This window comes from Strigops habroptila, chromosome 3 (assembly GCF_004027225.2).
Source record: "Strigops habroptila isolate Jane chromosome 3, bStrHab1.2.pri, whole genome shotgun sequence".
NCBI classification, from domain to species: domain Eukaryota; kingdom Metazoa; phylum Chordata; class Aves; order Psittaciformes; family Psittacidae; genus Strigops; species Strigops habroptila.
The window spans coordinates 3512832-3534155 of NC_044279.2; the positions used below are offsets into that span (position 1 = coordinate 3512832).

The 21324-nt window shown below is 51.0% G+C and overlaps 1 protein-coding gene across 3 annotated transcripts in view; it reads left to right on the top strand.

The window, feature by feature from the left end:
- PODXL (podocalyxin like) overlaps positions 1-20265 on the top strand; it is a 44299-nt gene extending 24034 nt beyond the window's left edge. Inside the window, exons 2-9 of one of the 3 annotated variants that reach the window (XM_030480968.1) lie at positions 5845-6732; positions 8842-8984; positions 9838-9903; positions 14678-14834; positions 15986-16047; positions 16138-16305; positions 18190-18246; positions 19471-20265. In XM_030480968.1, the coding sequence (XP_030336828.1) occupies positions 5845-6732; positions 8842-8984; positions 9838-9903; positions 14678-14834; positions 15986-16047; positions 16138-16305; positions 18190-18246; positions 19471-19662 (1733 nt within the window). In that variant the 3' untranslated portion in view covers positions 19663-20265. Of the gene's footprint in view, positions 1-5844; positions 6733-8841; positions 8985-9837; positions 9904-14677; positions 14835-15985; positions 16048-16137; positions 16306-18189; positions 18247-19467 lie in introns of all 3 variants that reach the window. The other 2 variants (XM_030480969.1, XM_030480970.1) reach the window with 2 other exon arrangements.
- The last annotated feature ends 1059 nt before the right edge of the window (positions 20266-21324 follow it).

The following is a 21324-nucleotide window of genomic DNA, read 5'->3' on the forward strand; positions in this document are numbered from 1 at the left end:
AGGAACTGCGTGTGGAGAGGTGCTGGCTTCGGGTGGGCTGATGGGAGGAGGGATAGGACATGTCCTTTCGCTTTGCATTTAGAGCCGGTTTGCTTCTCTTTTTGTGCTCCAAGCTGTGACCTTTCCAAGCAAGTTAATCCCCCTGAGCTTCTTCCCCAGCCTGCAGAATATCACGCATCTACTGCAGTGAGGTTACAGCAAGGGCATCACTTATGGCATGGTTACTGGTGGTGTACAGCGGCTCAGAGTTGTGGTCCTCAACCCATAATGCAAGGAGCTGCACTGGCACAAAGCAGCACTCCTTTCCTTTTACATTTTGGGTGGCTTTTCGCATCCCATCAGCTCCCACACCAGCCCTGTCCAGGAGACACCACAGCACCAGGGACCAACAGTGGCACTTCCACCCTCCCAAATATTGCTCATTGGAGGACGAACAAGCTCATCTTGATTACAAAATCACAGAGTGGTTTGTATTGGAAGGGACCTTAAAGCTCACCCAGTTCCAACCCCCTGCCACGGGCAGGAACCCCTTCCACTAGAGCAGATTGCTCCAAGCCCCTGTGTCCAACCTGGCCTTGAACACTGCCAGGGATGGGGTAGCCACAGCTTTTTGATAGCCAGCAATAAAGGAAAGTTCTCTCCCCTCTGGGGCTGTCCCCATCGCAGAGACCGTATCACAGGCATGGTCATTGCATACACATATGAGGAAATGAAATCATGTTTTTGCAGTGGACTCATTTCCTCCGGGCTGTTTGGCTGCTGTGCACACGGATGCATTCATGGAGGGCTTGGACTCTCCTCCTGTGGGTCTGCCCCGCAACCAGCACAGAATTACAAGGGTTTGGGGTTTTCTGAGTGATACATGCAAGAGAAGAGGTGCAGATCAAAGCATTAGACTCACTGCAACCAGTGCTGTCAATAGCTGCTATATTACCCTCATTTCCCTTAAAATGAGGAATTGATGATGGTCCAAAAGTGAACTCATGTAAGTCACCTTGCCCTGCCAAAATGCAGCCAGGAAGGTCAGGGATACGTAGTATATTCTGCCTTCTGGAAAACAGGGTGAGGGACTCTGGCTGAAATTCAAGTGAACTTTCCTTTGGAAAGGATCTCCTCCTGGTAAAGGGAGTGATAGCTTAGAGGACCTCTTCTCCATCCTCCTTCTTTCTCATAGCATGTGTTAAATCCCTTTATCTCCAGGGCTCACAGCGTGAAAGGGTCATTTGTTCCCTGCAAAAGGACATACTGTATCTTTTGTGAGTAATTTTCATGCTAAAGGCCCACCAAACATAATCCTGTCCTGTCTGGCTGTTATTACCACCCGTCTGTGGTTATGGGGGTTTTCTCCTCCTTCGACCAGATCCTTTTCATTTCTTCTATGGAAGAGACAGTCATCAGGCGGTTCTGGCTATAAGCCCAGGCAAACAGGGGCTCATTACCAGTTATTACCCCTGGGTCCGCTGCCGAGATTTGGCACGGGTGACCAGTTAGGGAGGAAGAGATAAAAACTATTTCTCTGGCATTGGAAAGAGATATATAGCACGTGTGGAAGGAAAGTGGTGGCCCCTGGGCCTGCAGTGCTCTCACTGTGTTTGTTTCTGCTTTGGAATTCAGCATTTGTTAAGCTTCTGTAAATGAGAGCAATAAGACAGGTCTTCTGCACTGCAGGTGCTGAACCTGCCAAAACCCATGATTTGATTTTCCCTACTCTAAATAAAATACATTTTTCCCCATTGCTGCAGTGAGAAAGAGTCCCTGGACAAACAACTACTATTAAGCCCAGAGCAATAAAACTGCAGAAAGGTGTGCAGCCCTGTGACTGCAGCAGCATCTGGCTCCTTGTGCCACAGTGGTGAGAAAACAGTTTAGTTGAATGCAACTGGAGAAAGAAGGTAAATTTTACTGTCAGATGGGTACCCAGAAATCTGTGGGACAGGTATGCGATGGATGAGGCTGATGATCCCCCATGGAAGGAAGATCTCACCCAGCCATAGCCTTGGCTCGTCGCTGCTGGTGTGTTGTGGGTCCGGCCTACAGCGGTGTACATTCATAGAATCCCAGGCTGGTTTGCGTTGGGAGGGATCTTAAAGCTCACCCAGCTCCAACCCCTGCCACGGGCAGGGACACCTTCCACTAGAGCAGGTTGCTCCAAGCCCCTGTGTCCAACCTGGCCTTGAACACTGCCAGGGATGGGGCAGCCACAGCTTCTCTGGGCACCCTGTGCCAGCGCCTCAGCACCCTCACAGGGAAGAGCTTCTTCCTTATATCTAATCTAAATCTCCCCTGTTTCAGTTTGAACCCATTCCCCCTTGCCCAGCAACAATAATTCTTAAAATAGTCTCCTTTGAGACAGGCAATCTGTGGAGGAATAAAGGGGGAAAGGGAAGTTGAATTGCATCCATCCATCCACCCATCCATCCATCCATCCATCCATCCATCCATCCCTACCCTGCATGGTGGTTCACCACTTCCAAAAAGGAGTGTGCTCGCATCTCAAGTTGCTTTAAGCCCATTTAAATCTTTGATCCTGGCTTAACAAAAAAGAATAAATTGATGTTTTATCATCTCCTGACCTTAGCAGGAGGGGAACACTAAGAATGGATGCAGAGATATGGAAAGATAAAATACTAGAAAGCTTTGTAGGCATCAAGTTGAGTCTTGGTTGTTCTCGCAGTTGCTTTTTTGAGCTGTTTCACCCGGTGTGCCTTGAAGGAGGCCCTGCTGCCACCCTAACCAGGGCAAGCCTGGAGTATCCCACCACATTTCTCCATCAGCAAAGCAACCCATTGCTTTGTGCTTTTTGACCCAATTTTGGCTAAAAGTGATAACAACACGTCTGCAGCTCCTCAGGGTGGGATGGGAAAGTGCTGGGGCAGGGATGCCGGTTTCTTGGCTCCCAGGGTCCCAGCTGGCCATGGGGGCTGTCCCAGAGCCATAACATGGGCCTGTCCCTTTCTCTTTTGGACCAGGTTGAATTGAATTGTCTTTTCTACCTCTCCTTTGGTGCCTGTTTGCTTCCTGCCTCTCTGGGATGGGGCTGGGGCATGAAAAGGAAGCAAGAGCAGTGGGGGATTTCCTCCACCTTCCTTCCGACCCTTTCTTTATTTACGTCTCTTTTGTATTCTTTCTACCTTTAAAGGATTTATTCTTTTGTTTTTTACCTTCTTTGTTGTCAAAACCTCTTGTCAAACTTTTGTAGCCCTATTCATGGGATTGTCCCACTTTGTGGCTAACTGGATGCCTTGTCTCTAGCTTGGTCAACCATCACTAAGGATTCAAGACAGGCAAGTCAATAATAGAGCTGAGGAGGTGGCTGGATGAAAACTCCCTCCCATCTTCTGCACTTGGGTTTCTTCTGCTGGGTCCCCATGCCTGTGTTTTGCTTCGTTACCTCTTCTTTCTCTGCAGACTCTTCATCAGGGACTGTAGTGATAGGGCAAGGGGTGATGAGTTCAAACTGAAACAGGGGAAGTTCAGGTTAGATAGAAGGAAGAAGTTCTTTACCATGAGGGTGGTGAGGCACTGGAATGGGTTGCCAAGGAAGTTGTGAATGCTCCATCCCTGGCAGTGTTCAAGGCCAGGTTGGACAGAGCCTTGGGCGACATGGTCTAGTGTGAGGTGCCCCTGCCCATGGCAGGGGGTTGGAACTGGATGATCTTAAGGTCCTTTCCAACCCAAACCATTCTATGATGCTATGATTCTATGACAGTGGTCAGTTTATAGGAAATATGACTTACCTCCACAAAAGCTCTTTTCCCGTACATGTAGTGGAGATGCTTTGTTGCAAGCCCAGGGTTTTCTGAAATAATTCACACTGCTGGATTCAGTTAAACTCACATCTTAATGGTGTTAGTTTTCCCCAGCAGTAGGAATCTCAGAAACAAGAGCTTTCATCAGATCTTTGAAGCACAACCAGTGCTAATAAACAGGCTCTGTAAGAGAAAATACTTTGCTGGTATGCCAGCACAGAGGAACAAAGCAGCATTAGGATATGGCTGAAAACCAAACCTTGGAAGTGTGACTCCTGTTCTGGAGGAGTGGAAATAATATACAAGCGTTTCATGAGGCAAAAGAAAATAGTCCTTTTCTGCACAGTCATCAAATGGAAGAACACATCCCCCCCCAGATCAGGTTGTTGTCTGGAATTCAAACAACAGATGAAGTGGCTCACTGCAGCCTGTGGTTCCTGAGAAAGGAAAAACAGGTCGAACCTTTCCTGGGGTGAACCTGAGCAAGAGCCCAGAGCTGGTGGTTACTATGTGCAATGGGGGAAATTATGTCTGTGGCAATTGATGGAGCTCCTGCAGTGATTACAAAGGGAATAATGGACCCAAGTTTTTATACCAGTCTGGTAGTGAATATGCTGCATTTTAGCCTTGTGGGACGTTGCAGAGCTCTCTGCTGTCAGAGAGCTCTATTTGCCAGGCAAGCTGTCCTTCAGCTGCATCCCTCACTGAGAAACAGCTTCATAGTTTGAAAATTCAAAGTATTCTTCAGAAACCAACTTCAGATCTCCTTATGTATGGTACTGAGAGATAACCGAACAATGGACAACCCTCTTTGCTTTGAGATTGAGCTTTTTCCCTACTTAGGTAATGTTAACTCTCAGTGAAACACTTCATGCATTTCCTCAAAAACAGATAAACCATGGTAAAAGTAAAATCCATGGTATCATTTCTATGTGATTTATAAATTTAAGGTAAAGACCATGGGAAAACACATGGGAATTTCATGGTTCACATGGTGGCATTAAGGATTTGCATGGTACATGTTCATGGAGCCCTTCATTTTCCTGCCTTGCTTCTCCTTTCCCTAAATGCATCCTTTGGGCCTTTCTTTTAAGATTTTCCTTTGAAAGCGAACACTGACTTTAAACATTTTTATGTGACTTTCTCAGGCTTTTCTGAATAGTGGAATAACCAGTTAAACAAGTATGTGGTTGTGGATTGGTGACAGTATTTGCAATGCGCAGCTGAACTGAACATTCTTAACAATAAAATAATGCAGCTCCAAGCAAATGCTTTTTGTATTTGCTTGCAAACTCTGTCCAGTGAGGATCCATTCTTTGAAAGCAAATAGAATGGGCAGGGACACCTTCCACTCCAGCAGGTTGCTCCAAGCCCCTGTGTCCAACCTGGCCTTGAACACTGCCAGGGATGGGGCAGCCACAGCTTCTCTGGGCACGCTGTGCCAGCACCTCAGCACCCTCAATGGTTTAGCTCTGGCTTTAAGTGAGAAAGCCTATTTTATGATGGTTTTATAGTTTGAGAGAGGGAAAAAACCCTCAGCTGAAACATGTGCAATTAAAGAAACAAAGCTTGAGCTTGCAAAAAGAACCATTCAGAATGGTCAGAAGTGTCACCTTATTAATCTAAGGCTACTCACCACTCCAGGGATGTGAGAGACCCTCATAATGGGGTTGGAAAAGCAGCACTTGGAACATCCCTTTAAGGGCTGGATCTAGTTTACTTTGGGAATCGCTTGCAGCGCTTTGCATGGGAGCTGGTGCACTTCCCATTCGAGGGAGAACTGCCTCTTGCAACCAGCAGGTCTTTCCCTCCTGCTCACTCACCAACCCCTTTGAAGTCCTGTGACTTTGAACTGCTGTAGTTCTTGACTATATCTGTCATGGAGGTTCCTCAGGCTTCCTCTTCCTTCTCCTCCTCCTCTGCTTTCTGCTGGACACGATGGTACTGGAAAGCAGCATTTGGTATGAGTCTTGAGAGCATGAGACAAGCCCTAAGTGAATGACTCATGGTTTCTGGTCAGCATGTATTTCTGGGTGTAAACCAAGGGTAGCTTCCTTAGTTCAAAGTTTATCTTGGCATTTTCGCTTTTCCCTAGGTGTCAGCTCTCAGGATGATGCAAAGACACCTCCTCCAAGCACAGGAAAGATTGAGCAGATCATCACGGCTGCACGCACCACCAAGAAGCAAGAGACCACTCCTACAAGCAAACCAGGAAACCCACCGTCCACCTCTATGCAGTCACGCGCCCCAGTTCAAGGGACCACTACTGTAAGCAAGCCAGGAAACCCAGCGCCCGTCTCTGTGATAGCACCCACCACAGTTCAAAGGACGACCCCTACGAGCAACAGGGAAAGCCCATCATCCACCCCTGCAATGTCAACCGTCACTGTTCGAGGGACCACCCCAACCAACAAGCCAGGAAAACCACCACTCTCCCCTACCACATCACCCCAACCATCACAGCAGGTCAGCTCTTCAACCAGCTCCAGGACCTCAGCAGCCATCCCTGCTGTCACCTCCGGTATGACACAGGAGAAGACCAGCCCTCCAGCCAGCTTGGGAATCCCAGCAGCCACCACTGCTGCAAGTCCTGTCCTCACACATGTGAGCAGCCCTCCAGCCTCCCCAGGGAGTATAGGGAGTGGTGTCTCATCCTCTCCTGATGTGAAAGCTCAGGGAAGCCAACCTTCAGTCCAGTTGACCACTACCGCTGCAAGCACCGGGGTCCCAGGTAGCATCCTTCCCCCTGAGGTCAAGGACTATGGTGTCCCTTCTTCCACATCTGTCACCCAGCAGCCTCACTCTTCTGCCAGTTCTCCAGGCCAGGGACCAGCCTCTTCCACCAGACCTGGAAGCATCAACACTTCTGTTCCCCCTTTTGGTGGATCCGTGTCCCCCACCACTAGTAAAGCATCTCTGACTTTATCACCTGGCGGCATCGACAAGGTCTCAGAGGCAGCCACCACGCCGACTCCTGCAGCAGGTACCAGAAGATGAGAACCTTCATTTCTCATGCTGGCAGTTCCTTTTTTGTGATCTTTTCCTTTGGCTACTTCCTGTCATTATGGGGTGTCATCACCTTGTCTCATTGTAGGACTTCCCAGCATCGTTGTCTCTGTGACAGCTGGGTGTTTACACCCCTGTTGTCATTGCTGGAGATTGAGTCAATGCAGTTAGTGAAATTCAAGGCATGAATCAACTGCCGAAGCATAGACATTGGCTTTGGGATGGATCAAACTGTGCCCAAAGCACCATTGACTGCAATGACTTGATCTTCAGTGACTGAAAAAGGCAGCCAGCAGCAATGAGTTGTAGACATTGTAGAGTTGGTGAAACAGATTGACAGCACCCAAATGCTGACTGTAGAAGATCCCTGGTATGGCTGACAGCTTAGTGAAGGCTGTCTGGGCATGCACAGAAAATAAGCTTTAGATGACTAAGGCGATTTTGTGGCTAAACTCTGAGTCTACAAGCTCTAGAGAGTCTAAGTAGCTAGGTTGGATACTCATCATTGCTGCAGAGGGTTTGGCTGCTGACTTCTGTCTAAGCAGCATTGTGAGTGCCCATGTGGTGTTTAGGATCTTGGTGAACACCATTAATATGTTTTCTTTGGAGCTTTACAGAGTCATGTTAGCTGCTAAGTGTCCTGGTGAGGCACAGTTTAGGCTCCCTGTTGGTGTTTTGTCTGGTAGCATTGGAATCACACTGTGGGACTGTGAGGGCTCCATGGAGCCTTCCAGACTTGGGTGGGATTGTGAGATCAGCTCACATCTGGCTCTGAATAAAAGCTGTGATGACACTGAAGCCCTTCATTGCCTTCCCCTGGAGAATGTTGTTCTTGACCCAATTTCCAATTACCTGCAATACAGAAGCCACCCAAAAAGCCATCTCCATCCTCCTCAGCCTTCAGATGTCAGCATCACTTGGTGCAAGACCATCTTCACTGGCTTCACTCATGTCATGTTTTGAGCAAGTCAGCAGGCATGAGGAGGTGAAAGGGGTATCTTCATGAAGGATGTTTCTTTCCCCTCCTGCTCCACAGGATTGTTCTGCACTAAAGGATGACACATGAAGTTATGTTAATTCAAATTTGACCTCAAGCATTGAGCATGCAGAGGTCTAAAAATCCCCTTTGCATTTAATAAATAGTTGAGAGAAGGCAATAGAAACAGATGGCTTTGAAATTAATTCTCTCCTGGTGCCTTCAGAATGTGTCTGGAGAGAAATATCCCTCATCTTTTCTGTAGAAGAGGCAGGAGTCTCAAAAGCAAATAGGCTGTGAACAGGATGTGGCATTTTAATTATCTTTGTCATCATTTAAGGATCAATTAGGAATGCAGGGATGGAGATCCATTTCCTCACAAGGATTTGGGGAGGCAGGGGGCTGCTCTGCTCCTTGCACTACTTCCATTGCATTGTAAGATGCTACAGACTTTAACAAAGGCATCTGAGGTGATCTCAGGTATCTGAAACACTTTCATGGGGCTGGTAGACACGAGGTATGTGCCCTTCTGGAGTAGCAGGCAGGCAGGACACCCCAGAATGTCTCCTCTACCAGGCACTACTTCTGAGCATGTCACCCTGGGCTTCTTCCATAAGTGATGGAGATGCAGCCAAGAGAGGTTATGGACTTTCATCCCCTCCTAACGGAGGCGGCTGCAGTTGTCAGTGGGATTGCACAATGATCTCCATTCACTGGGAGATCCTGGGTAACCAGCTCAGATAGTCTTTGTTGTAGAAACCTCCATGGAAGCCTCCCCAGGTAAAGTGAAATGTGGGCCACCTCATTTACTCAGCAATACTCCTCTTCTAAGTGATCACCCAGCTACCACCACACAGTCATTGTGTTACCCTTGGGTTCATCTCTTCACAGCAGTCTGATGGGTTTCACCAGCAGAAAAGAAAGTCAGCAGTAATATATTTTCCTTAGTTAATATATTTTCCAAAGTTAATTTTGAAACCCAAAAAAACCAACCCAAAGCTTCTCCAAGCTTTGGCACCATGAGCTTCACAAACGGAGCTGTGTCACCTGTATCCTCTGTACTGTATCAGTGTCTGTCTGCTTGTTTTTTGGTGTATATTGGGGACCCAGACCAGAGAAGTCATCCATCAACCAAGCCTGCAAGTGCTGACCAGAGCCCTGCCAGTGCACAGCCATCATCCCCATCCCCGGGGGACCAGGCAGTGAGCAGCAGTCCCTGCCACCAGCACCCTAACATTTCATTCCAGAATGAGGTAATGAAGCCTAAGGGAAGGTGGGCACTTCGAGGTGGTGTCTGTTAATGTTTAGCTGGCATCCCATGTACATGTGGAGTCTGCAGCCCTTGTCACTGCACGTGTTTGTGTCAGGGAGATCTGCCTTAGGAAAACACAGGGCAGCAAAATAATTCTAGATCATAGAATCATAGAATGGTTTGGGTTGGAAGGGACCTTTGATGGTCATCTGGTTCAATCCTATTCTCCTGTAGCTTTCCAGTGAAGAGACACAGAGGATGGAGGTGAAGGGGATTATGGTCTGAGTGCTGAACAGGGAAGAAGTGAAATTTGGGAAGAGGGAGGGAAGCATTATGGAGAGCAGAAGCAGCCTTGGGGTGGAGTTGGATTTGACGAGAGGGCAAAGAATCCAATTAGCATAAACTACGGATGGATGATATTAGCAGGAAATGTTTTGGGAGAGTAAAGAGTTCCCAAAACACAAGCCAGGATAACTAAAGTGCTTGGAAGGAGGGAAGGGGATCCTGCTTCTAGGTGATGATCTTTTTTAGAGCAGGACTGCATCATGGCCCACTAGCATAGATCTTCCTACTGCCCAAGGAAGTAGGAATTCCTGCTTTACCCTGTAGTGCAAATCCTAAGCCTGGTTTGGGAAGTGCATTAACAACTTCCCTCAGACAGCCCTGTCAGTTACCTGTGAAAACCCTTCCACATACAAAGAGTTAAGGGCTCCCAGGCCTGTCTTGTTTCCATAAAATAGATCAGAGCTTTGGTTGGGATGTCTCCTGGTTGGGGCAGTCTGTTGTATCAGTGACCAACTGCTCTTCCAACCTATGTCAATGATCTGAGACTTGCTTTTCTTCTGTCTTTCCAGGTCATCTGTAAAGACCAAATGCAAAATAATTGGCCCACCATATACCTGAAAGAAGCTAAAACCTGTGTAAGTACCACCCTTTGGGACTTCTATGTAGAACCCTACAGCAGCTGTGTTGCTGCTGGAGATCAGCTTTTAACCTGTGGTACCCTGAGCATGTGAGCCTATAGAGATGAGAGTGATTTCATCAAAATAAGCACAACCACTTTTGGGGTGTAAAATGACAGCACTCCCCATGCTCCTGGAGGAGGAGAAGCACAGGTCTGCTGCCATCTCATGGTCATCACCTTCCTGTTTTGGCTGCTGCTTGGTGTAAATGGTCCTTGCCTGCAAACCCACAGAAATGATGATGTTCTGAGCTGTGCTGCCCTTAACGCTGAGCATGACTCCAAGGAGGGACTTTATTGATGTGATGACCATGTCTGAGGCAGGACAACCTCTCCTGAGACCATCCCCTGCTCTGTTTTGTGCAATGTCTGAACCTGCAGCCGTGTCTATGCTGGGAAAGCCTCTCATCAAATTTTATATTGGATATATAAAAAATTTCATCAGGTTGATAAAATCTGATTTTGGAGCCTTAAGCATCCGGGTGACTTATGACCATGCTGGTGTTTAATGCTTCCCTTCTCCTTCTGGGTGCAGATGGAGCCACTATCATAGCATCATAGAATCCCAGACTGGTTTGGGTTGGAGGGGACCTTAAAGCTCATCCAGTTCCAAGCCCCTGCCACAGGCAGGGACACCTTCCACTAGAGCAGGTTGCTCCAAGCCCCTGTGTCCAAGCTGGCCTTGAACACTGCCAGGGATGGGGCAGCCACAGCTTCTCTGGGCACCCTGTGCCAGCGCCTCAGCACCCTCACAGGGAAGAGCTTCTGCCTCAGAGCTCATCTCAATCTCCCCTCTGGCAGGTTAAAGCCATTCCCCCTTGGCCCATCACTACATGCCCTCTCCTACCCATGGCTTCACTGGAGCTGGGCTGGGAGGCTTTTTGGCAACAGGGATGGTTTGGCTGGGAAGTGCCAGTGCACAGAGATGTGTTGGCGAGCTGAGGGGTGTGCAGACATCACAGCTTGGCATCATCCATCCCTCCTCTCTGCCCGCTCCGCTGGGCACTGGCGAGCCAGTGAGTCTGCTGCCCTGTTTCCTCTAAATTCCTCTGGGCACAATCACGACCCGAAGCATTGTTAGTACCAAATGCCAACTACAGCTCGAAACAGCAAGCCTGCGAGGGTGCATCCTCCCATCGCATCACGCTCCTCGGCTGCCAAAACACCTCCCACCCGCTCAACGTTAATGTTCCACTCAGTGTATTCCTGAAAACTCCAACAGATTCTGATGCCTCCCAAGCTGAGCAGATAACAGAGAGTGGCACTATCTGGTTTCCCTGCTTTGTGGGGCCGGTAAACAAGGCTCTGGCCAAATCTTGACAGCAAAGTGAAAAAAGCCTTTGCATTTCGCAAGCCGTGGGAAAACAGGAAAGTGCACGCTATAAGGAGAAGTGTTCCAGAAACTGATCCAATCCTGGTCCTTGAGAAGGAGCAGGAGTCGGGGCAGCATTGTGCTAACAGCTCAGCTCCAGTGGGACTTGGGGAGCATTGAAGACATGGGTGTTGGTAGGGATATATCCAGATCACAGGGCAGAGGGCAGTGCAGACCAGCACCACACATAGATGGGCTCATGGGGCAGCACTGGTGATGCTGGGACCCCAGTAAATAGTTGGGGCTGAACCCAGGAACTGGGTTTCTCCAGCTGTGGTAAATTTAAAGATCAAAAAACCCCCTCTCAAACACTCCCAAAAGCAAAAAAAAAAACCCATAAATCCTACAAAACTCACCAAATATATGGTTGGCACCACTTTGTGGACCAAAGGTATTTTATGGGCTGGTTGGTTCCTTCCTCTTCAGGTGATGCTTTTAACCAATGCTTAACAGTTTGGTCCATGTTCCCCCATCATTCCTTTTTCCCCTTCTCTTTCTTTTGATTACAGCAGGATCTAAATGAGCTTCTAAATGAGACTTACTAGCTTGATGCCTTGCATTCCATAGGATGATTTTCCCAAGGTGTGGCTCACAAGCGTATCTTCAGTTAGGTGTTGGCTGCTTGGGATGCACCAGCCTTGGGATGGATGGGTGGATGGATGGATAGAAAGATAGATAGATGGATAGATGGATAGATAGATAGATAGATAGATGGATGGATGGATAGATAGATAGATGGATAGATGGACGGACGGACGGATAGATAGATAGATGGATAGATGGATAGATGGATGGATAGATAGATAGATGGATAGACGGACGGATGGATGGATAGATAGAGAGATAGATAGATAGATAGATAGATAGATAGATAGATAGATAGATAGATGCTCTGTTCTTCATCCCAACCCCAAAATGTGTTAAGTGAAGCAAGAGGTGATGCTGTCAGGGGTGGCTGGTGTCCCTGGAGCTGTGATTCAGCCAGGAAGCCAACCCTCCTCCTCCATCGTGTCCCAGTCAGGACGTGGATGTGCCCAGTGAGCTGAGTTGGAGGATGCTGGTGGGTTCCCTTGCCTGCTCCAGCCAAGGGATGCAAAAGCAACAGTGGGACCACCCGGACCCACACCCGAAGGAATTTGCTGTGTGACACCAACCAGTGTGGGGTCAGCAGGAGGGTCCCTGAGCAGGCAGAGGGACCCCTCATGGTGCAGGGTCATGGTCCCCTCGCCCCGTCCAGCTGCCGGGGCTGGTTTGTTGACTCAAGTGCCGTTACCTCATTCGGGGATGTTAGTTTTAGGTCCCCGCCAGTGTGGGAACCGGATTCGAGCTGCTCGGCAGCGCCTGTCAACTCGGGCCAAGGAATGCGAGCGGTTCTGGCAGGAGGGAAGGGGAGAGCTGCCAGGGCTGTGCCACTGCTGATGGGGCATCCCCTTGGATGCAGTGGGCTCCTCCGCGCCCCTTTCCTACCCTGGAAAGGGTAAATCCCTCCACATCAGCCTCTAAAGGGGTTTAGGCACTGCTTGAACATCAAAGCGGTTCAATGCTCAGCTGGGTTTTAGCCTCTCATCTGATTTCCTGTCCCACCCAAAAAGGGTGCATTTTAAAGGGGTTTTTCTTCCCCCATGGAGTGGTAGGAGGAGAAGTGGGTTGTTAAGGGTTGGGGGAAGGCAGAGCTGCGGCAGAACCTGAGGAAGGAGGATGCAGAGAGGCTTTTCATGCCTCTGCTCAGCAGAAAATGCTGCGCAGGCAGGGATTGATAAAGCACAGGATGTTTAAAGCGTAGGAGCACAACCCAGCGTCCAAAGATGATAAAAGCACCACCCTGAGCCCTCTCCTCCCTGTCCTGCTGGGGATGAGCTTTCAAGGAAATGCTGCCATGCTGGGGTCTCATCCTGTGCCCTGTACCTGGCACAGGGCTGGGGCAGGGTTCATAGGCTCACAGGCTGGTTTGGGTTGGAAGGGACCCTAAAGCTCATCCTGTTCCAACCCCCTGCCAGGGACAGGGGCACCTTCCACTAGAGCAGGTTGCTCCAAGCCCCGTCCAAACCATCCATGCTGGGTCCTGCTCGCACCGATGGCCAGCAGCATCCTGCTTGTTCCACTGCAAGGATGGGAGAGGCCTGGATGAGGAAGGCACCTAATCTCACCCCATCTTATCTAAATATTTGGGAAGCAGCGGTGGAGACAGGATGCACTTGCCGGAGCGGAAGGCCGGTCCTAAGCACAGTGTGAGGGTGAGCTCAGCATTGTGAGGGCCTGGCCATCCCTAGGGAACACTGATGGCCCTTGCTTGTCCTTTCGCTTTGCATGGGGAGAAACTTCCCCCTGGCTCCACTGTTGAGTCTGCACCATCCCAGCTGCATCCCTGGGTGGGATTAGCCTACAGGAAACCTGGAGAGGGGCTTTGGACAAGGGCCTGTAGGGACAGGCCAAGGGGAATGGCTTTAACCTGCCAGAGGGGAGACTGAGATGAGCTCTGAGGCAGAAGCTCTTCCCTGTGAGGGTGCTGAGGCGCTGGCACAGGGTGCCCAGAGAAGCTGTGGCTGCCCCATCCCTGGCAGTGTTCAAGGCCAGGTTGGACACAGGGGCTTGGAGCAACCTGCTCTAGTGGAAGGTGTCCCTGCCCATGGCAGGGGGTTGGAACCGGATGAGCTTTAAGCTCCCTTCCAACCCAAACCATTCTATGGCTCTATAGGAGCTGTATATACAGCATCTTTGCACATAGTACCTGTGCCCACAGGCGCTGTGCATGCAGCAGGGTGATCATTACCTTAGTGAGCTCCCAGCTGCTACAAAGCATCAAGCAGATGCAAAAAGCCTCAGGAACATCTCAGAGGGGACGCTGGGTTCCATCCACTCCTCTGCCATCCCTCCAGCAAAGTCCAGGCTAAAACCCTCCAGGGATGTTCCAGTTTATCTGAAAGGAAAACACTTCCTCTTGCCTCTGCAGAGCCATGGGGAAGCTCTAGGGAGGACCAGGACCCATGTTGGTGGGGGCAGAGGGTGGTGGGAGGGCTGCAGATGCCCGCGAAGGCACAGGAGAGGCTGCACAGCCCTGCTCCTACTCTGGCCCCTGGTCCTCCCCGCCCCGCTTCCCTTGGGAACCTGCTATTCCTGTAACACCAAAAGCTGCGGCTCCCAGATAAGGCCGGCGCAGGCCCCGGTGGGGAACGTCAGCCAAGAGCTCCGCTTCTTGTAAAGAAACTCCTCTTAAACCTTTCCTGTTCCCTGGGAAGGGCCGGCAGCCTCCGGGCAGTGCAGCGGGATGGGGCAGGATGGGGATGGCCACAGCATCCTTATCAATGGGATGGGATGCTCCTGGGGTTGGGGGCACAGCGCTGAGCCCTGGCTGTCCCCGCAGGCTGAGTGGAGGACCGCCAGCACCAACGTGTCCTTCTTTGAGAGCTTCTGCTCCACGGCCCAGCACGTGTTCAACGCCAGCAGGGAGACGTGCACAGTGACGCTGAGCGCCCACGAGCCCCGCTCCCAGCTCTGGGCTGTGCAGGTGGTCATACACAGTGAGTATGATCCCAGCATCCTGCATGGAGCGGGATGGGATGGAATGGGGGACCCTGGGATGGGGGACCCTGGGATGGGAGACCCTGGGATGGGGATGCAGCCGGAGGCTTGGCACAGCCTTCAGGTCATAGAATAATAGGTGGTTTGGGTTGGAAGGGACCCCAAAGCTCAGCCAGTTCCAACCCCCTGCAATAAGAAGGGATGTCTTCAACTAGATCAGGCTGCCCAGAACCACATCCAGCCTGGCCTGAAGTGAGGTATCCTAGAGTTTAGCCAAGGGGCTCCCTTCCTTGGACTGCCCCATCCTTAATGGCTTTGGAGAGGCACAATGACAACAGCGATGCTTTGCTTCCCAGTGAATGCACCAGATCCCTCTCCCATCCATGATGGGTCATGGCAGGGAACAATCTCCAGGAGAAAGAATTCCTCCCAAGGGGTTTAAAGCCAGTGCTCAGATTAAATCCTTCCCCAAGAGACTACAGACTGTTCAAGGCCAGGTTGGACACAGGGGCTTGGAGCAACCTGCTCTAGTGGAAGGTGTCCCTGCCCGTGGCAGGGGGTTGGAACTGGATGAGCTTTAAGGTCCCTCCAACCTAAACCAATCTGTGATTCTTACCCACATTGGAGCCCTTTGAGAAATCCAGTTCGGACTGGGGGTGCCCAAACGTTGCTTTAGTACCAGGGTGTTGGGAGGATGGAGACATCACACTGCCCTAGCACGAGGAGGAAGGACTGAGCTCCATCCATCCTCATCATCATCAAAGCAAGGACTGAGTGGGGGGCCCAGCCTCTAGCACCCAACCATGAGCAGGGCAGAAAGGTGCTGGGGACTAATCCTGCACCACTTCAGCAGGGCCTGGAATACCCAGTTGCAGTCCCTCACTGGTCTTGCTTGTAAATGGCCCACTGGAGACCCCCTTCACAATGGGCATAGTCTGGGGCTGGGGACTGGGGTCTCTGGGGGTGTCCCTCTTCCAGAAGAAGAGGTCCCAGTTCCTTGTCTAACAGTGGAGACACCTGATAGAGTTGGTTTCATTGGTGCACGTCTCCGTCCACATCCTCCAGAATGAGGGTCACCCATTGACTGGGACATAGAAGCACAACCTGCCCCCCTCCCCTTGTGCTCATCGCAGCCTCTTTCTTCCCCCAGTCCCTTTGGACCCTGAAAAAGTCCTCGAGGAGCTGAAGGAGAAGAAGGACAAGTTAGAAGAGGTACGTGGGTGCAGCTTCCCTATGGATGTCCCCCAGGGTGGGTGATGCAGGAAGCCCTCCTTTTGGCCTGACCTGTCCCTTCTGTGGCAGCTCGGCATCGCCAACATCACCTATGACAGAATGGAGAGGGAGATGATCATCACGGATGAGTTCAGCACACCCTTGATCATCACCATCGTCACCCTGGCCGGCTCCCTGCTGCTGATCGCTGCCATCTACGGCTGCTGCCACCAGCGCTTCTCCCAGAAGAAGGATCAGGTACGGTGGGAGAGGGGTGGGATGGGGACCCTGAGGCCTTTCTGACCCAGAAGCATCTTCAGATGAAGATCATCCATGTTGCATCCCTACTGGTAGAGACATCCTGGCTTGTCCAGTGGGTACCACCCTTGCGTGTTGCTCGAGGGGTGCCCAAGTCTTATTCTTTGTAGCGATAGGACAAAGGGTGATGGTTCAAACTGAAACAGGGGAAGTTCAGGTTAGAGATAAGGAAGAAGTTGTTCCCTGTGAGGGTGCTGAGGCGCTGGCACAGGGTGCCCAGAGAAGCTGTGGCTGCCCCATCCCTGGCAGTGTTCAAGGCCAGGTTGGACACAGGGGCTTGGAGCAACCTGCTCTAGTGGAAGGTGTCCCTGCCCGTGGCAGGGGTAGGAATTGGATGAGCTTTAAGGTGCCTTCCAACACAAACCAGGCTGGGATTCTATGATAAGTGCTGTGGGTGCTCTGGAGGGGCAGGAGCTGCTATGTGGGGGCTTTGAGGCAGGATGAAAACCAACAGCAGCCACCCGAGGTACAGGGCAGCTGAGCTGCATTTTGGGTCATAGTTTTGAGAAGAAAGCCTTCCCAACCCAAAAATCCCCCTTTAAACCCATCTATATCCTCCCCCCAAAACCCTTAAAATACTCCTATGAGTAGGGGAGCAGCGTTGGGTGCCCAGCATCACCCCGATGCCTCCCCGTTGGTGCGAGGGGCTGGGTGCAGGCTGGCTGCACAGCAGCCACAGGAGGGCATCAACACCGCACGGCTCAGCCTTTGGGAGAGCTGCGCCAGAGCCCGGTTTCAGAGCAGCAGGATTTAAGGAAGAACAGACATGGAAAAACCCCAAATCATTATAACTGTTATCTCAGGAAGCAATTTGGGGTGATTTTAGTGCAGTATCCACCCGCAAGGACTGGCCATCCCCATGCTGGTGGGAAGAGCTCTGCCACATAGAGGTTTGCATCAGTCCCTGCTGCTCTTGCTGAGGATTTCGCTCCAGAGGAGAGACAGCAACAGAAAGTGGGGGAGAAATGAAGCCAAATTAGAGTTAACCACCCACCCGATGGAGAAGCAAATCCCTGCATCCTACTTGAAGTCCTTTCCTCCCAAACCAGCTCATCCTCCCCACGAGGTCCCAACCTCAGCCCCAGGAGCTGTGTGGTTGCTGAAGGATCAGGCAGCCTTTGCTTTAAGTGTTTGCAGTGTAAGAGATGAACACAGGAGACAGGGAAGAGGAAATTGATGCAGCATCAGTCTTGGGTTTAGAAGGCTTGATCTCTTTGGGGAGCGAATGGGAGAGGGTGCAAGACCTGCTTGACCTCCACTGTGGTTCCTTTGGAGCTTATGGGGTTTCACAGCATCTCTTGGCTGAAATGTCCCTGGGCAGGAGGAAGAACATCCCAGCAGGGATGGGGAACAGCGTAACACTCTTGTCCTGTGTTGTTCAGAACACAGGTAGAAATAGAGTAATTTTAGAGATGGGAATGTGTACCCCTCATGTAACGTGGTGCAGAGGAACAGGTTCCAGCCCTATGGATGCTCTGGAGGCCGGTACCCATCAGCCGCAGGGTAAGGCAACAAAACCAAAGCAAGGCGATGCCAGTCGGAACTAGATGGTCTTAAGGTCCTTTCCAACCCCAACCTATGATTCCTCAGCACAGCTCTTGTTCAGAGCACAGGAAAAGGGACGTTCCCAAGCAGTTGCAACAGGTTTTTAGACAAACCAAACCCATTTCTCCTCTCTGCATTTGTTTTTGGGTGGTTTCTTTTGTTTTCCTCCTGCTTCTTGTCCAAAAAATGACTTGAAAGTTTTTTGTTATTTTTATTTTTCTCCAACCCTTTCCCTCCCTCCCCCCCTTTTAAACCCTGTTTTACCTTGGAAATAACCAGCACATCCACCCTGATCTCCCCGGGTTTGATGATGGACATGTGGCCCTGATCTTTAATGTGAGTTCCAACACAGGGATCGGAGGGGCGGGCGCCGCATCCATAACACCCCAGCTCTCACCCCCGGTGCTTGGTAGGATTCAGTAGCTTTTAACAGGACTAAAGCCTACTAAAGCCCAGCTTTAAAGACCCCCTTCCCCTTGCTGCACGCTGGGGGGGTGCATTGCCACGGTGGGAGGAAGCACTGCCCGAGCATCCATCCATGCTGGGGTACCAGCATCCCCATGGGGTGAAGCAGCCCCTCAAAAGCTTTTGAGCATCCCACCATCCCTGGCCAAAAAGGGACCCAGGGGACCCCCAGCAGCATCTTTGCAGCCCCCCTCTGCTAGTGCCAAACCTGCAGTTTTGCTTCTCCATCCCTTTCCTTCTCCGTGGATTCCCTCCCATGCTGTCTCCTGACGTTTATTAGGAGCGCTGTAATGAATCGAGCTGTGAATCCAGGTGGAATTTAACAGGGATGCCCACAGAGAGCCCTGCGATTCCCAAAAAGGGCTGACCAAGGACTGCAGCTCCCTGGTGAATCCCTCCAGAGCAGGATGGGCATGAAGGAGCCATGGTGGTGAATGCAGAATGAGGAAGAGCCAGGGGATGAAGGGCTGGGTTGGAGCCTGGAGCATGGTGTACCAAAGGATGAGGGTGATACAGTGCCTGTATCATCTTTCCCTGCCTGGTTTCCACCAAGAGCTCCAGAATGAGGAGGGATGGTGCTTGAGGAGGGATGATGCTTATGGAGGGGCAAATGGGCCAGCAGCATCTTGCTCCAGGTCGAGGGGGAGAATAACAATAAAGCAGCTAAAAAAGGACAGGGGAGCATAAAGGGGAGGGAAAGAACAGCGTACGAAGGGATGCAGGAGTTGGGATGCTTTGTTGGGGTGAGGCAACGATGCTCAGCCTCTTCCCGAGGTCCCACGAGGACCAAGCCATGGCCAGGCTGAAGCTGGCAGCTGCTCCTGGAGGTTTTCCACATGTCTCTGGCTGCTCTTTCCTCCCTTCCACCATTAGCAGAGTCGCTCTCTTGCCAGCTCCATGCAATCCCCTCGCTGCACTGGCACTGACTGCAGCCCCCAGCCTCAACCTCACCACGAAAGGCTCCATATGTGGTTATATCCATCTATACGGGGCAGTGGTCATGGTAAGCTGGGAGGTGACAGCCCCAAGGTGGCACACACAGCACGGCCAAGCTGTTCCTCACTGGGGTTTCTGGGTTTTCTTTCCTCGCAGCAGCGCCTGACCGAGGAGCTGCAGACAATGGAGAACGGGTACCACGATAACCCCACGCTGGAGGTGATGGAGACCTCCTCCGAGATGCAGGAGAAGAAGGTGAACCTCAACGGGGAGCTGGGGGACAGCTGGATCGTGCCTCTCGACACCCTCATGAAGGAGGACCTGGAGGAAGAGGAGGACACGCATCTATAGGATGCGGAACTCGATCAAGCAGACAAACCACCATCAACCCCCCCCAAAAGAACCCCACAATTCCTACACACACGCACACACACAACTCCAAAACAAGGCAGAAATCCCAACAAACCTCAGAAAAATCCATTCATGAACTAATCATGGCCCCTCGTGCCATGAAAGAGGAAGGGACATGAGAAGACACCTCTGGGGCGCATCGTCAACATAAGCCACTTGTGGTGGCTGCATCTGGACAGGCATCTCCATCACCTATGGGTGCTCAGCAGGACCTACCACACCAGCCATGGGCTAATGGGGTGGCTTTGCTCCTGAAGAGCTGCTGGTGTCTCCTCTGAGCGTGTCCCCTCCCATCCCATGTCCAACCACACCAACTGCATCCTCCAGCTATCGAATCACCCAGAGATGAAGAGAAATAGATGTAAATAGGGTGGGAGAGGGAGCACATCTCCTCACAGCAATTAGAGCTAGAAAGTCCTCTGGCCCACGCTGTTTAGTCATCACTCTGCCCTCCCCAATAGCCGGGTATTGAGTGGAACAGACTCTTCCTTGAGTTTTAATCCAGTTTCCATCCTCTCTCCATAAACTGCCAGCTGAAACGCACAAGACCCTGTGTTGTGCCATAAGCAAATGAACACATCCAGACCCGGCTGGATGGGAGGGATGCAGCAGTGCCAAGGGATGCTCCACCCTGAGGGATGGGTCCTGAACCCAGTAGGAGACCAGGAGAGGCACAGCAGCTCCTTGTATTGATGCAAAGGGGAGGGAGAGGAAGAGGAATAACTCCTTGAGCACATTCCTCCAAGGAAGGCTGAAATGAGACCAAGAGCGGTGCCTGGTCACTGGCCCAGGCACGAGGTTGGGGGTTTTGGATGCTGCAGAGGGACTCTTCATCAGGGACTGATAGGACAAGGGGTGATGGGTTTAAACTGAAACAGGGGAAGCTCAGGTTAGATCTAAGGAAGAAGTTCTTTACTGTGAGGGTGCTGAGGTGCTGGCACAGGGTGCCCAGAGAAGTGGTAAATGCTCCATCTCTGGCAGTGTTCAAGGCCAAGTTGGACACAGGGGCTTGGAGCAACCTGCTCTAGTGGAAGGTGTCCCTGTCCATGGCAGGGGGTTGGACCTGGATGAGCTTTAAGGTCCCTTCCCACCCAAACCAGTCTATGATTCATGGTGCATTCCCGTACAGAAGTGTTGATTGCCTTCCAGTCATTACACAGCAGCATCTCACAGCCCACATCCATCCTCCCCTGAGGCCGTGGGTTACATGCACCGTGATGGTTTGTGGGTTTTGTGGTCATGTTTTCCTGCACGAGCAGCAGAAGAAGGAAAAGAACAGCAGCACGAGCCAGGTATCTTGGTGGTATTCCAGGTTTTCCATTGGTAAAGCCCTTGGTGTTCGGTTTAGAAGCTCAGTCCACACCCTCAAGCTCTTCTTCAGTAGTCAGTAAAATAAGAGACCAGCAGCAAAGCTGGGACCGAGCTTTGTCCTGCAGCCCTTGGTCTCTTGTCCAGGTTTCCCTTTGCTGTAAGTCTTTAAAGGGGAAAAGAAGAATACACAGGAGCAGAAAGTGGTTGGACTGAGGCTGTTTCTGGTTTTCTACTCCCCATCACAGTTCCTGAATGGCTCTAAAAGGATGGGGAGAGTTTCCCACCTTAGCT